We start from the raw sequence: 17,206 nt of genomic DNA on the forward strand, positions 1-17,206 counted from the left end.
TTCTAAGTACCAGTATCTAGTGGCTGTTCACACACGCATTCAGCAGAGACTCAAGTGTAAATCAATGGGCTTAAGTGTGCTTAATTTCTTGCAGCAACAGATTAAAACAGACTTCTTCTTTTGCTCACCTGAAGCATGAAGGTTTAGGCCTATCCACTCCATACTTGAGGTGCATATTTTCCCCTTCTGCTATAACAGCCTGCTAAAATATACCAAAGCTCATAAAGAGGGAGATAAGTTTGTAAATATGTAACCATTCAGGTGTTAGGGGGCAGGCTTTAGCAAGTTTAGGATGCCATTTAGGATGCAGCAGATCTCTGGCTGGGCCAACATTAAGTTTCTAATTCCGGCTCAGCTGAAGATGTAATTTACTTACCATGGCTTAGCCCCAAATACACCAGTTTAATTTGCTCATGCTGGCTAAGCTGGGGCTCAGTTAACTGTGCTGACAATGGTGTAAGTACCCCCCAAAGGGGTGTTCTGGGAAGGTGGCAGGGGTGGGATTGGTCAGGTGGACTTAAGCTGGATCCTAACTCTGTTCAGCTCAGTCGTGTGACCTGTAAAAAACCTAGCGTAATTCCAGCTCTATTATAAACCCATGTTTTCCCTTTGCTCCTGAATGGGGTTTGGATCTGGCATAACTTTACACTGGCTTAATGTACACCAGCTTGCTTTCCACCAATTTCTTGTGTAGAGGATTGCTCCCTAAGTCTTCTTCCACTCTATCACAACCCTTCTCCATCTTGAAAGTGATTAATGCACCCTTGAATATTTGCAGAGATTCTAACTGAACCATTATTTCCCACTGCCCAGTATTTCTTCTTCTTCTTTTTTTGCAACATTCAAGGAACACTTATTTACCAGCATGGTTTAAACAGTATCTTTATTACTTGCCAGCAAGCGTTATTTGTTTCCAAGATTTGCGAAGGTTAAAAGGAATGCTGTGTATTAGAATAGGGCGTGCTTAGAACAGCATGTCATCATGAGCTTGCAAAATGAAAACAAATGATGCATGCAGCAACAATAAGTATTTATCTCTGGCTAGTGGACTGGGAATTCTTCTCTCCCCAGCAACTACAGTATTTGGATAGAAAACGTTAACACTTGTATTGTATCTGAGCCAAAAAAATCCTTGCGGGTGGGAGGGAATCTTCCATGTTCATAACCGTTATCAGGAATGCTACATGCTCTGAATGCAGAGTATTAAAAAGACACATTTAATTCCATATTTGACAGTTTGGAGTCATTTTAGGGCTGGAATCCTTGCGTAGACGTTTTAATCCCTTCACCTCGTAACTCCACATCCTGTCTCTTCCTCGACTGTGAGTTGCTGACAAGGAACACAATCTAGTTCTGTTAAAGGCTCCCTAACAGAGCCCAATGATACATGTTCTACTTTTTTATTTATAGAATTATTCTGTCAGAATTTCAGTTGTGGGTTCCAAGCTCTACAGCAGTCAGAATGCCATTCGCTCCATTTAGTGGGAGGCAAATTTGCCACACACTCCCTCCCCTGGAAGAAGGGGGGAGGCATAGCTGCCAAGTCTCCCGTTTCCCCCGGGAAATCCCCGTTTTCCCAGCTGTTCCTAGTTGAAAAAACGGATTTTTTTGTTTCCCCCTGGTTTATTCTGGCGTGACGGCCATATTGGAACTGGGGGGGAGCATGCTCAGAAGCGACTTTTGATGCTGCTCTGCCCAGTTCCAAAATGGCTGCAGTGCGACTTCTGGCGCGGCGGCCATTTTGGAACTGGGCAAAGCAGCATCAAAAGTCACTTCTGAGCATGCTCCGCCCAGTTCAAAAATGGCGGCAGGGCTCCTTCCGGTCTGCTATTTCCGGCCTGGTCCCTTATTTCTCTGACAGCAACTTGGCAGGTATGGGGGTGGGAGGTGATATCTCCCTAGGGAAAGACATTATGACCTGAGAGTGATTTCACCCAATGGGAAGAGGTGGTTACGGGCTATTTAAGCTTGTTCCACCCCACATGCTTCCCTCTTCTTTATTCAGCACCCACCCTTTCGTAGTGTGGGTCTACAGGCTAGTTGTCTGTTTTCCAGGGGCTGAGTGGGATTTTTTTGGGGGGGGACCCTAATTGGCTCCAGGTGTTCTCTTTATTGCCTACTCTACACTGTTGGGCAATGTTTGTTGGAGTGGTGTTACTCTAATTTGTCTAGTTGGCATCTCAGGTAACATTGGTTGTTATCCTTCCAAAGACTACCTGACTACTCATGTCTAGGAAGCCCATACAAAGGATTGGATCTTAGGTTGAGGGTCACAGGTTCTGCACCCCTACATTAATGCCCCATATTTCTTGTTGTTCTACCTTGTTACAAAGTCCAGAAGAGTAAAGCTATACCTCACCTGTTGGAGAGATGCAACATTAACATTTTGAATGTTGGGGACATTCAAAAAATTAAGTTATAGATTTCAGTGATACAGAGAAGTATGAAATCTAAGATACTCCCTTTTTCCCTTCTCCTTCCTCAGTGCATGGCATTCAAAGCTTTCAGTAGGTGTTAGGATCAAAGGACAAATTGGTTATTACCACATAAACGGGGGTTAGAGAGCAACTACGTGGTGAGGAGCCTCTTGCAGGTGTTCCCTGCACAGTTCAGAAACTAAAAATAAAAAGTGCAGAGCCTCCATGTGTGGAAAAGTCTCCCTCTCTAACTCCTGGAGCTGCTCTCTAACTCCTGGAGAACAATGAGGAAGGCAATGAAGAAGAAGAATTAGGGCTTATATAGACTTATCTTTTGCCGTGCTCTTTCCAGGTACTGTACAGACCTATGCTTAAAAGCTCTGTGCCTGAGTGGTTTGGGGCTCCTTTTTGCCCTGCAAAAAACTGCTCTTTAATGCTCAATCAGAGCAAACAACAATCCAACATGCAGATTAAGAACCAGGAGCAGCTGGCATAGTGAGATGGCACTGCACTTACCAGGGGATTGTGGGAGTGGGTGGTGGCAAAGGTGCAGGCATAGGCAATTTGATGCTCCTCTGCAGCCCTGATCTTGCTGCTGCCTGCAGTGGTACAATTGGGAGGGCGGCTCTGTGCCCCTGACCATCAGTTCCTACTGCTCCTTTTAAGGGTGCTTTACTGTCATAGATTTGTGTCTCCCTAATTCACACTTGTCTGCCCTACAACCCTGTGGATAGCTGAGTAGGTACAGCGTGAGACTCTTAGTCTCAGGGCTGTGGGTTCAAGTCCCACAATTGGGTAAAGGATTCCTGCATTGCAGGGGGTTGGACTAGATGATCCTTGTGGTCCCTTCCAACTCTACGATTCTATAAGAAAGTGACAAACTTTCCATTATCTTTTCTTCTTTGTCCCGGGATATCTCTTCAGGAAAGAGAGACTGGCAGTACAGGAGGACGACTGAGGGTAAGTGCCTGGAAAAAATTGTGCCCTGGAAAAAATCTCTCTATTTCCCAGATGTGAGTTTGTACACATCTTGCTTCGAAATGCTAAAAGTACCACTAAAGACAGAGGCCTTATGATCATGATTGCATTATTCAGTGTCAAAATGAGTTAAGATGGGTAGCAGACCTTATGCCTTCAGTTCCCAGAATGTTTTTGGCTGCAAATTCCTCTCAAGATTGCTTTACGCTAGTAATAAGTTTAGTCCTGGTGCACTGAATGAATATAAATGCAGCAGCTAAGGGAATCCCACTGTGTATCATTTAATCAGATAATCTTCCTGCACCTAACATCATGAGAAGAGAACATCACCAGCCATTAAGCTTCCATAAGCAGTCGATGTTTCAACAACAGTTACTAAATCCTTATTTTAGAAATTATACCTCTTGTCAGTTGAGGAATTTATATCCGCAGTGCAGAGCGGTCATAGACTCCTTCTGTACTGAAATGTGCTTTTTCATAGAATTGTAGCGTTGGAAGGGATTCCAAGGATTGACTAGTCCAATCTCCTGCAATGAATCTTTCACCCAACATGGGGCTTGAACCCACGACCCTGAGATTAAGAGTCTCATAACCTACTAACTGAGCTATGTTGCAGCTTCAGCTCCCGTCAGCCCCAGCCAGGCCAAGGGTCAAGGATATGTAGTCCAGCGACATCTAGAGGCCCACACGCTCCCTACCGATGCTTTGCACGGACGTGTGTGCTCATGCAAACTTCCTCCAGGCAAGCTGTCCAAACAAGCTGTCCATACCACTGGTTTTACACTGAATATTTTACAAAATGAATTTCCTGGAACATTAACTTGCATCCTTTGTTTTGGGGGTGGGGATGTGGGAACCACCACAGAAAACTGAAAGATGCGAGGCATTAAACATTCCACACTGAAATACCATTAGGCTATACTAATTTCCGCACTGTTGCAAGCCTACAGTGAAGGGTTGAAGAGTAAAGGCAGAGAGCTGCAAGGAGCCTCAAAGGTCATCCATCCAAGTCCCTGTAGGATTCACTTGATTAAAGCCACACCCACCAGATGCTCATTTAGGCTCCATGCCTGTGTGATCTTGGCAACATGAAGCATCCAATCCATATGGTCAGGACTGCATGCTACAGCAGTAATGTTTGCAAGCCAGAAGAACAACATGGTTTGGATGAATTGTGTGGGTAGTTCCCATACCAACACTGCATTTCAATTATTTCATTGTAATATATACTATAGATAACATCTCCAGTTATCTTGATGAGAATGATAATAGGTAATATGGATGCATGCAGGATGTTTGGGTTTTTTTTTGTAGCATCCATATGATGTGTTGGCATTCCTACCCTCTCTTAATATGGAATTACCGTTCAATTAAAAAAAAGGAAAATTTGGTAAATTAAAGAAAATGGTTGCCAACGACTTCTTTGCAATATCATATTATAATATGAAACCCCCCACCTAGAAGCCTAATTTGTTATAGTCAATATTCTTTACACATTATAGGAATGCATCCTTCTGGGAATCCTTCACATAACTTGGCCAAACCATTTCATCACTACTTGCATACATTACCAATAAGCCAATAAGAAGCCCCAGTTGTGTGACAGTGGGACGCCACAGGCTACTGCACCATCAAGAAACTGCAACTGGGCCATGCCTTCCACTTGTGTTCCTGATATGTAAGCAAACAGTTCCTAGGCAACAGCATTTCTAATAACCCATAAAATTAGAGGAGTAACTTGGCTAGCAAGAATTCCGGTATTACACAGAAGCCACCAGTTTGTTCAGGAGATGATTAAACAGTATGTGAGCGACTCGTGGAAATGGAAGACAATGGGATAATGAGGGGGCAACATGCATTTTCATTCTACAGTGGCTGCAAATCAAACAAAGTTTTTGCTTTGATTGTAGTCTCCCATTTCCCACATGTATCAACTGAGATTAAGCTATAAATACTATAAACAGAAAAGCCTCTGAAAATTTTCATGAGCATACTGGCTGCATGGATTTCAGTTACACTGAACAATATTTTATTTTTTCAGCAGAGGATCGATATCAGAGCTTCATTATAATTCAATGCTCCCCCCCCCCCAAAAAAACACCCACACACCATCCAAAGGGCTTTGCATTTCACTTTTTTTTCTTTTAGAAGCGCCAATATTACAGTAAACAGCTTTGTTTCTCAGTAATCAACCACATGACAATCTGATCTTACCTCTACATAGAGGATAGGAAATATTCCAATCTTATCTCCCAGCATTCCTTCCGCCCAATTATCATCTACTCTCCTGATGACAGTCAAAATTTCATCCTAAAAAAAAAAAGACAGAGATCACAACATAATATACAAATAGGCAGATTTTGACACTTTGTTTGCCACAAAGCAAAACAGAAGAAAGCTCTCCAAGTAGCAACCAGGTCTTCCATAAGGGGAAGACATGGTTAGTTATACTTTTCAACCTACTTTTCCAACTGTTAATGCAATGGGAAGACCAAAGGCCAATTATTAGCATTATTTAGCCATTGTAAAATAGGAACAGGAATTTCTGTAAGATATACAATATTAGTCACCTTAATGTTGTTTGTTTATATACCGCTCAAAGAGGTTTTCAACAATGTGTTTGTAGTGTTTTCTGGCAGGGATAGAGATACCTCCGGGTATAGGGTGGTATATAAATTCAATCAATCAATCAATCAATCAATTAAATTACCAAACACCATGAAGATCAGCCAGTATGGCCATTAGCCAAGGATACTGGGAGGGTGTGGTCCAACTGCAACTGGAGGGTCGTAGGTTCTCCCTCCTTGCCATTTATTTTTTTGAATGTTGGTGATGTGTCTCACTTGATAGAAAAAGAATGGATCACCATGTACACCAACCAAGGGGTTAATGTAGTGGTGGGGAACCTGTGACTCTCCAAACATTCATTCATTCATTCATTCATTCATTTATTTACTGCCCTTCATTCAAGGCTCATAGGACGCTTTACAATATAAAAACACACAAAAAATGCATAACATAGTAACAAACAAACACCACAGTTTAAAAGGCCATATATTGTTTAATTAGCCAAAGGCCTGGGAGAAGAGGAATGCTTTTGCCTGGCACCTAAAGATGTATAATGAAGGCGCCAGGCGAGCCCCCCTGGGGAGAGCATTCCACAAACAGGGAGCCATTGCAGAAAAGGGAGGGAAGGAAGGAGGAAAGTACAAACTTGCAGGAATTATTGGAGGGCCCCCGGCCCTATGGAGTTGGCATCTATGAAAGGAACCATGTACCAGGTTATACCGGTATATGAAGCAAGAGCACTGTACCATAACTTAATCCTGCACCAATACTACAATTTCTAGTATGAAGAAATACTTTCCAACTACTTGAAAGTGTAAAAGAATTACATTACTGTATATAAGTAATCTATATCTAAATATCCATATTATTACTTGTTTCCCAAGATAAAAATTAATTTGTGGCTGCATACACTCCACACATTTCAATAACATAGCTCCCCCCCCGAATCCTGGAAACTGTAGTTTAGCCCTCACAAAGCCATGATTTCCATCACCATTAATATACTGGATCCCAGGATTCCCTGGGGAAAGTCATGTGCGTTAAACACATGATGTGTCACCTCATGAAATAGAAAACTGAAATCTGTAAGAATGCAGGTGAAACTTGGAAAATTAGAATATCGTCGAAAAGTGCATTTATTTCAGTAACGCAACCTGAAAGGTGAAACCAATATATGAGATAGATGCATGACATGCAAAGCAAGATATGTCAAGCCTTTATTTGTTGTAATTGTAATTATTTGTCATTAGGTGGGTCAATTATAAATGGAATGTACTTAATGAAATGTAATAGCAATGTTTATTTTTGTATTATTGTAACTATTTGTTTTATTACTGTGGAATTTCAAAAAGAAAGCATTTGTAAAAATTGAAAGAAAAATAAAAAACAATAAGTTGAATTACTGAAATAAATGCACTTTTCGACAATATTCTAATTTTCCGAGTTTCACCTGTATATTGGTTCAAAGTGTTGACCCAAAATCTCTTTCTACTTGTTACATTTGCTTAGTTCATGCAGTCTTTCAGAAGACTGTACTCCGATGACTGAATATATTGAAAAAGGGAGACACATTTCCCGGTTTATTCCCAACCCCCCTTTCAAACTGACTAAGATGTACCTGCCTATATCCTACTTCCACTGCAGTTGCAGAATTTGCATATATGCCTGGAGAGAAGTCAGTGGGATGACACTCACTGACACTCACTGGAGAAAAGCACAGCTGTTGCCAGGGTTGTAAGATTAATTTGAGCATCACATTGAGAAATTCTATGGATCACTCCATGTCCTTTTCTGATTGAGAGCAGATTTGAATGTCACATTATATGTGCATACAGCAGATGTGAGAACATTTGTCTCTGTACTTCCCCACTAATAACATAACATGCAAATTATTGATTTATGGGTCTCGGAGCTATGTGCAATTCACACTACCAGAAACTAAAAATCTGCACCTGTCAATCCATATTTGATACTGTGGAGCATTCCCAAAGAAAAGCACAGGGTTTTTTTTAACCAAACTTCTTCCTAGAAAATTCTGCACAATCCTGACACCCCCCTTCCTTTTAATTTTGCAGCATCCCCTTATTTTGCAAATGTGATGATTTGGCACAATCTGTTCTGGTTTTGCTATTCATGGACAGGGACACGGAGCACTGAAGTACCACCCTAACCACCCTAACCGCTGGGAATCTATCTCAGCCTTCTGTCTAGCTTCTGAGATCACAGCAGGGGTTGCCCACAAAATTCCAAGCACATATTTATAGCTGTTCCAAGTGCTAGAAACGTCAAACTAACAAAGAAAGACGAAGATTATTGGGAAGCAAGAACGCTTGCCCAATGCCACATTTTGTGTTTGTTGTGGAATTATAGCACACACCCAGCCCAGCCCTGACTCTGATCAGTTACCATAGGTTCCCTGAGTTTATCTCAAGCCATGGATCTGATAGGGTTGATTTCTGTCCGTCCTGACTGGCTTTTTATGTTCATTTTTACTTTTAAAAAAGATTAGACAACTTCATGAAGAATATGTCTATTTGTTACCATGCGTCCTTGGTCACGTATACACACACAAAAGTGTAGATGTGTATCCAATCAATGCACCTTGTAGATGTGTAGATGTGTATCCAAAGTGTAGATGTGTATCCAATCAGCTCAGTGTCATGGCACACCAGAGGAAGAGTTACACTGATATGAGACGGAATTACAATCAGGCGACACATAAAAAGTTTGCATGAAAATATCAAATTACAGTACCACAAAGGTCAGTAGAAGGAAATATCAGTACTGTGGAGGCAGATGGTAGCTTGGACCAATAGCTGTTTTAGTAGTTATATACAGTGGTACCTCTACTTACGAATAATTCTACTTACGAATGTTTCTACTTACGAACGGAGCTCCGTCCACCATCTTGGATGCAGTTTAGATAGGATTTTTTCTACTTACGAATTTTTTCTCCCAATGCATTCCTATAAGATTCGACTTACAATTTTTTTCGACTTACGAATGTGCGTTCGGAACGCATTAAATTCGTAAGTAGACGTACCGCTGTAGTAGTTATACAGAGAGGGAGAGAGACAAGGGAATTACTGTTGCCAAGTAAGAAGAGAGAAGGCCACCGGGGATCTGGCAAGCTGCATGACAGACCTCAATGTAACAGGGTGAACTTGTGTTGAGATATAGGTGACATGGGATTTGGGCAATGGGAGTGGCAGGATAGAGAGTTCAGAGAGGCTACTAGGGAAGTTACAGAGGAAGACTGAAGCACATGTTTTTACCAGTTCCAGGGAGAAGGGAACCTGTGGGAGCTGCGCCTCAGTGGATGGCTTCCATTCCCATGCAACAGTGAGGAACCAATGCTGGCAAGTCTTTTAGGCTCCCTTGAGTTCTACCTGGTGCAGGCTCCAAAGAAACACAAACTTGCCTTCTCCCCGAACCCTGCTAATTGGTGAACAAAAGAGATGTCTTGAAGGAAAAGCACAAGGCTGTGCAATCCCTCAGATTCCCAGCTAAACCGAGAAACAAAACAACAAAGGGTTGGGAACACTGAGGGAGAAAGAGAGAGTCCCTATTTGCATGTAGTCTGCCTAGTGGAGTGAGTGTGAGATACAACCCACTCAAGGACCCCTTTCCATCCACTATAGGAAAATCCACATGTTTACCTGTGTTTAGTCTACAGACCTAATGAAGTGCAACTGCATCTTTTCTTCACTACTTGCTAACCCACACAGCATATTGATTTCCATACAGCAAAAGATGGGAAACTTGTTATTTCAAATGCACCTTCCATTGTTTTGCAGTGACACTTTAAGTTCTTTCTTCTGTTTATTGTAGCCAAAAGGCTTCAGAATTAGTCACTGTCTGACAGTCTCTTCCCAAAGGTATTGTTAAGATGAGCAATTCCGTTTTATAACTACTGCCAGAAGCTATGCTGAAGATCCATAATTTCAATCAAGATTGATTTACAAAAGAAAAGGTAGAATCAGCTCTTTGTTGGGGGGGGGGGAATACATGAAAATATGTCTCAAACCCAGATATACCGCATGACATGGCATGAAATAAGGTCACTTTATTAAGAAAGCACAACCAAAATGAGTAATGGAAATATTTGAAGGATGGCAGAATGGCATCATAGCATGCAGTGTTCTGCTATCACTATTGTCAATATTTGCCAGCTGGTAATAAATGCTTGAGCCCATTTATAGCCATACAGAAAGAAAACACTCTTTTCAGGATAGCTTGCTAAGGATATAATGCTGGTATTCTCATCAATCACAGTTATTACCAACAAAAAATAATTCTAGCTTGATAAAAGTGGGGATGCAGGGTGGCACCCAGTATAATAATAGTTGAATACTACGCATGGTAACCCCCCTTCTCCCAGCTCTAAAATTGATCACTTGCACAATAGGCCTCTAATATATTATATTATCCCGGGACGCGGGTGGCGCTGTGGGTTAAACCACAGAGCCTAGGGCTTACCGATCAGAAGGACGGTAGTTCGAATCCCCGCGACGGGGTGAGCTCCCATCTTTCGGTCAATGCTCCTGCCAACCTAGCAGTTTGAAAGCATGTCAAAGTGCAAGTAGACAAATAGGTACCACTCTGGCGGGAAGGTGAACGGTGTTTCCGTGTGCTGCTCTGGCTTGCCAGAAGCTGCTTAGTCATGCTGGCCACATGACCTGGAAGCTGTACGCCGGCTCCCTTGGCCAATAAAACGAGATGAGCGCTGCAACCCCAGAGTCGTCTGCAACTGGACCTAATGGTCAGGGGTCCCTTTACCTTTATATTATATTGTATCATATTAATTATATTATATGAGTTAGTTCTAACTTTAATTGTTGAGTAATGCTCTGAACTGTGAATGAGAAATCAGTGTTAGGAGTGCATGCCTGGCCATGCCATTTGTTACCAGCTAAAAGCTCAGAAAAGCCTGGGAAATATCTCTTTATGGGAATCAATGTACAGTGGTACCTTGCTAGACGAATGCCTCACAAGATGAAAAACTCGCAAAACGAAAGCGTTTTGCAATTTCAATGGAGACTTGCAATACGAAGTTTCCTATGGCGCGCTTCGCAAGACGATCCCCCCCCCGTCCCATAGGGTGCCTTGCGAGATGATTCCCCCCCCTGTCTTGTGAGGCACCCTATGGGAAACCGCACTTCAATGCGTTCCTATGGCAGCCGCTTCGCAAAACGAATTTTTCGCTATACGAAGCGACTCGCAGGACAAATTAAATTCGTCTTGTGAGGCACCACTGTATAGGAAAGGAATAGGGTACCTGTGGTTTTCCAGATATCGTTTGACAGCCCTCGGCAGCAGAGTCAACCAGCTAGGGATGGTCAGACAACATATGGAGAGTCATGTGAGAAGTGCATTTTGCATGGTGCTTATGCTTGTTTGTACAATATTTCCCCTATTGCTGCTATACAGAGAAACCAGCTATGCCACAGAAGAATACAAGCTCCTGCTCTTCATTGAGTAATTGCCTTCTATCATGTCCCAGGCCATCTCTTCCTCGATCCTTTTTTTGGGGGGGGGGGAATGAGGAAGGAGACTCTACATATGCTCAGAGGTGATCTGAAGGTGCAGGATTTTTTAAAACAAAAGCTGATAAGGAGAGCTAGGAAGCATTTTTTTAATTCAAAGGGCAACAGATTGCTATTTGCTTATTTACTGGAAGAAGAATGTGGGGGACAACATAGAAACATGGCAAATGGGGATGGGAAAGAAAATCTGGAGCTGCCTGATCAGGAATGCGGTGGCCAGGAGGCGGCTTCTGAGTTTCTAGATTGAAAGGCCTGACCTGAATCCCACTGAAAAAAGAAATAGTTGCAACGACACACCACATTATTTTATAGTAATATGTTTCGCTGGTGAATTTGAAAGACTGGACCCTGGAATGCATTCATTAATGCAGTCACTTCTAAATACCCCACATAACGCTTTAAGTGAATCAGACTGTGATTTAACAGAAGGCCGAACGCTTCTCATACTGTTCTTATTTATGCAGGGTTTGACACATGCAACCCTACAGACTTCACTGCAGAGTCATTAATGGAAATGAGATTGAAATCCAGCCCAGGGTCTCCAGATTCCTCTGACTGACAACACAGAGCAAGTGCCATTCACGGAGGAGCTGAGCTAACTGACTTCAGCAGTGTGTGGGATCTGAAACCCATCTAAACAGGAAGAGCTTCATCAGCAAGGTGACAGCTACAATTAGCATAGAAAAGCCTGATGAAATAAAGACAGAGTGAAGTCCCGAGATGAGAAATAGATTATCCGGCTGTCAGGGAAGACAGGAGACAAAAACACAGTTACTAGGGTGACAGGGTGCATAGTAGGAAAGAAGCTGTAGGAATAATAATAAAAGAAATACTGTGGAGAAGCAATCAAAGTCCCCGAGGCAAAACAAAGCAGCAACTGGTAAAGGAGGATGGCAACACGAGCAAAGATGGATGAGGAAGCAGTTATAAGTGCTTACTTGGAGGGGGAAACCTTGTATTTGAAAATGACACCACATATACACAAAGGAGCAAGACAGCTGTAATGCACAGGTGGAAACAGCAGCAAGTCGTTTGTCAACTAATGTCAAAAAGTTACTCCAGGAAAGTAAAATGCAGGAACGTGTTTATGAAAACATGCCATTCCCATTATGGCTACCATAGAGAAGCAACAATATGCATTAGTGATTGGTTATTATTTAGAGACCTGCAGCCTCCAGATACGGTTAAGCGACTGCCACCCCTCTAAATAGTTGTAACACAGAGGGATTAGGATTAAAAGTGCTAAGGTTCCTTTAGTCACAGTGATATTCACAGACCTTTGGTGACTCCTATGAATGCATCGTCATATGATTATATATCAGTATTTAACCATATCCTGGGAAAATGATAATATCCCACTGCTTTCCTCTCATAAGGGCTCTGTTTACCCAACCCCAAACTTCAGCTGTGTCATGTAGCATTAGACTGCTGAGGTAAAGAGCTAGGCGAACATGAATCCATTCATCTAGTCCCATACAATTCCTAACAGCAGCGCTATTTTTCTAGAAAAAGAGGTGCCGGAACACACAAAGAATGCCCCTTCATTCTCTTAGAGAGGTGCCAGAACCCGCCTGAGAGGTGCCGGAACGGAGTTTTGGTGAATTCTGGCTGAGAAAAAGCCCTGCCTAACACACCTCTAACTTGCTGTTCTTACATACAGTAACTAAGATGGTGTCAGTTGTTTCCATAATGATATAAGGGAAGGACCCTGCTGCAACAGCAAAAATAAAGGCTTTGCTTCTCAAACTTCTCTGGTTGGCCTCTGTTATATTCTCCGACCGATGGAGAACCCAATAAGGGCTCTTGTGTACCCCATAAGGGAATAAGGGCAGATTTTTGCTTATATCAATAACAATGCTTTCTAGGCTTTGCCCTATGGGCAGTAAGGGCTAATGCAGGGGTCCCCAAACTACGGCCCCCGGGCCGGATGCGGCCCAATCGGCCTTCCAATCCGGCCCGCGACGACCCCCGCCGCCCGCTGCCGCCGCCCGCTCTCACGGCGCGCGGCGCAGCGGCGATCTGAAAAATTGGCAAAAAATCGCCGAAAATCCTTTGTGCGCATGCGTACGGGCCTCTCCCGACCCGGAAGAGGTCATTTCTGGTGCACTTCCGGGTCGGGGGAGGCCCATACGCATGCGCACAAGCGATTTTCGCCGATTTTTTTTCCGCCCGTGTGCGTGTGCGCATGCGCACGGGCGAGCACTCCCCCGCCCTCCGGCCCGCTGCGCGCGCACTCCCCTGCAGTCCGGCCCACCGCGCGGTCGGCGCGGCGGGCACCGGCCCGCCGCTCCGTAAGTCTGGGGACCCCTGGGCTAATGCAACAGCCACTCCTATTACCAATCCATTTTCAGTTTCATAAAGTAACCTACATTCAACAAAAGCTGAAGGTTAAGCACTGAATTGAGAAGGAATTTCCCGTTTGCTGGTGAAGAACCTTTTTTTCCACTGCACATCCTCTGTGGCCTGGATGCAGAAGTTGCTCTCTGTGGGGCTACGGACTGACAGCGCTGCCATATAGCAGGGAGTTCAGCTTGATGGGCCTTTACTGCCTCTTCTGGGAATTCTAAATTAATCCCATCCTGCCTTATGAACATACTTGAGTTTAAGCACCTTAACTCTCATGCATGAGAATCTGACAGGCCTAAAACCAGCTTGGCCATGTCACAGAATTTCAGAGGATCCACAAATAATAATAATAATAATAATATATAGGAAGTATTTCTCCTTCTTCACCATAAACACTGAGATGTGATGCTATAATAAATAAAACGAGCATGGCCAAAGGTTTTGACTCTTTTCCTGTGGTCTCCTTTGGAACAAGCACAGTTTGAATCACAGAGATACTCATTAGGAGGGGAAGCAACATTTCACACTACCTTGGTGAAGGTCAAACAGTCCTTGTCTTGATCCTTGTCCTTTATTTCAAAGTCATAAAGTGCTTTGCCCTGAGGTGGAGCTGGTGGGAGGGGCTTGACACACTGGATATAGCTTGCTGGGAAAAAGCCATGATTTCCATTCAGTTCCCCGTGATACCAATTCTCATCTACTTTTCGTCGCAGTATAATAATGTCTCCTTTGTTAAACTTGAGGTCACCGGGTTCCTTGCCTTCATAAGCATAGAGGGCTTTTCCGTAGGGAAGTTGAGAGTTCTGCAGCAACAACAAAAGGATATGATGCAATGTGATTAAATCAATTATAACACTAGGATATACTCTTTCACATTTTTACTATTATAACTTGATTTACACACCAAGCATATTTCAGCATTATTAGTTTCAATTTTTGTTTGTCCTTTGGCGGTCATATATGGCTCATCTGCTCACTGATGGGGTTGTATTTAACTAACTTTCACTCAGAAAAGACTTATTGAAATGAATGAACCGAACTTAGTCACGACCACTAATTTCATTGGGTCTACTCTGAGTATAAGTTAGTTGACCCAAGGGAAGAAAAAACTCTCATGAAAGAAGACTGACCTTTCCATCAGCAGTAGTTATTTTTCTTGGGTGCTTAGTGTTAGTAAAATATTTAAACATAATGCTATTTAGTTTACAATTCTATCTCCTAGTTTTGTAACTTTTGATTTCTAAGTACACGCTTTCCCTTTCTCTTCATAACATTGCTCAATAAATGATCAAATACTCATATAAATGGCACACAAACGTTCCCAAATGTGGTTACTACCCTGACTCATCCTCATGTCATAGGTTAATATACACTTCTCATGAGAAATAACATATTGGCCGCCTTGCAGATTTCTGAGGGTGGGGAATCATCCAATAGAGACACAACATAGGTACCTGAGCTTTGTTTAAACTAATCCTCATTGATTAAAAAGACAACACTGTTTTGCTTTGGTCTGGATGATAACTTTTCAACTTGCACCCCTTTTCAATCACAGAATTAGTCTAATAAAAGTATCATCTTTAGCTCATTCACTTTCCTATGACTAACAGAGACACAGAACTGTTTTTAAAAACAATATGAAGGATTTCAGTTAGGACCACTACCTATATAGCAAATTCACAATCTGGAAAATGACAGCATGGATAGCTTCAGTGACAACCAAAGAAATGCAGACACTTGTTTCATATCCTTTTCTTTTCCTCCCTAATCTGTCCCTGATTTGTTTCATCCACCAAGCGATAATGATAGACCAAGATAATGAAGATAAGCTGGCCTTGGGACTCTGGAATAGTTTATTGGTTTCAACACAAGACTTAAAATATTTTGTTTCAATTTGTCCTGGTACAAATCATTAAAAAAAATGTTTCATGACACAGACCTCAACTGCATATCACAGTAAACCATAAACCATGGCTTACAGCCCACCTTGCTCCCACTCCTTGCTGGGACGAAAGAAAATATAATAACTATCTTATAATTATGTTCAAACCTGGGGCTGTGGATTACTTCATTTCAAACAAGCAATGAGGTGAAGCCAGGGTTTGCTCTTAGTTTACCAAGCATGGTGTTTTTTTTTAGCAAACACTGGTTCCGTTGTAACTCTAAGCCAGGGATGGTGTTTATTTCCTCCATGAACTAGTGGGGAGGGAAAATGTGGGTAAGATTTCCTTGTGGAAAATGGTCTATGGTTTAGTATAATGTGCAAATGAGCGTCATAAACAGGACTTGTATAAAGTCAATTATTAAAGTCGGTTTCAGCACACCGAAATTCTCTGTGTGCCGTATTCAATATTAATTCATCAATTATCCATAAAATGCATTAATCACTTTTCTGCCTAGAAAGCGATCCAAGGCAATGTAAATTTCATTACAGATAAAATTAAAAACAACAACACTGAAAACTTGTAACAATAAAACAAGATGCAATAATGTTCACATGGATTGTCCCCAAGAGTCAGGGGAATATTCACCAAAAACCAAGCAAAACCAAAACATAAAACACCCCCCTTTTTTTCCACCCAAATCCATCTCCACTTTTATGTTGCTGCCATTCTCTTTATCTAATTCTTGCACTTCCTCAACAATGGAATACATCAACAAAAGGGGAACTATTCATTGCAGGATTGATGCGCTGGAATAGAAATGCCGGCCAGGATAGAAAAAAGAGGCAAATAATCTCTGCTCATGGCTGATGTTCATTCCACACGTTACATTTTAGGTGCACATCTTAAATGTATACCTACGAATGTGTATGTGTGTACAAGTAATGAACAGGTGTTCGCAATCAAGCAGCTACTCAAGTGTAAACTGTGGCAAACACAGAATGATGTGCAATCACAGAATTGTAGAGTTGGAAGGGACCCCAAGAGTCATCTAGTCCAGTGGTCCTCAACCGTGGGCCTCCAGATGTTTTGAGACTACAATTCCCATCATCCCTGACCACTGGTCCTGCTAGCTAGGGATCATGGGAGTTGTAGGCCAAAAACATCTGGAGGCCCAAGGTTGAGGACCACTGATCTAGTCCAACCCCCTGCAATGCAGGAATCTCAGCTAAAGCATCCATGACAGATGGCCATCCAACCTCTTCTTAAAAACCTCCAAGGAAGGAGAGTCCAATGTGTGAAAGGACCCTGAATAAAGGAAGCAGCAGAATTCCATTACTAAACTAGCATCATGGCAGCTCATGTCACCACTGCCTCTCTTGTTTCCTGTAGCTGCCCTGATTTATTGGTGTGTGTTTTTTTTTTAAAAAAAAGTTTTCCAGAAAATGTAGCTTCACAATAAAGCAAC

At 42.4% G+C, this 17,206-nt stretch overlaps 1 protein-coding gene across 2 annotated transcripts in view; it reads right to left on the reverse strand.

The window, feature by feature from the left end:
- Nucleotides 1–17,206, reverse strand: part of SH3RF3 (SH3 domain containing ring finger 3) — a 211,195-nt gene that overhangs the window by 55,777 nt on the left and 138,212 nt on the right. For both annotated transcript variants that reach the window (XM_035114298.3, XM_060273399.2), the window contains exons 2-3: nt 14,386–14,658; nt 5,610–5,705 (exon numbers count right to left, since the gene is read on the reverse strand). In XM_035114298.3, the coding sequence (XP_034970189.3) occupies nt 5,610–5,705; nt 14,386–14,658 (369 nt within the window). The remainder of the gene's footprint in view (nt 1–5,609; nt 5,706–14,385; nt 14,659–17,206) is intronic.

The sequence above is a fragment of the Zootoca vivipara genome, chromosome 4 (genome assembly GCF_965207765.1).
Source record: "Zootoca vivipara chromosome 4, rZooViv2.hap1.1, whole genome shotgun sequence".
Lineage (NCBI taxonomy): Eukaryota > Metazoa > Chordata > Lepidosauria > Squamata > Lacertidae > Zootoca > Zootoca vivipara.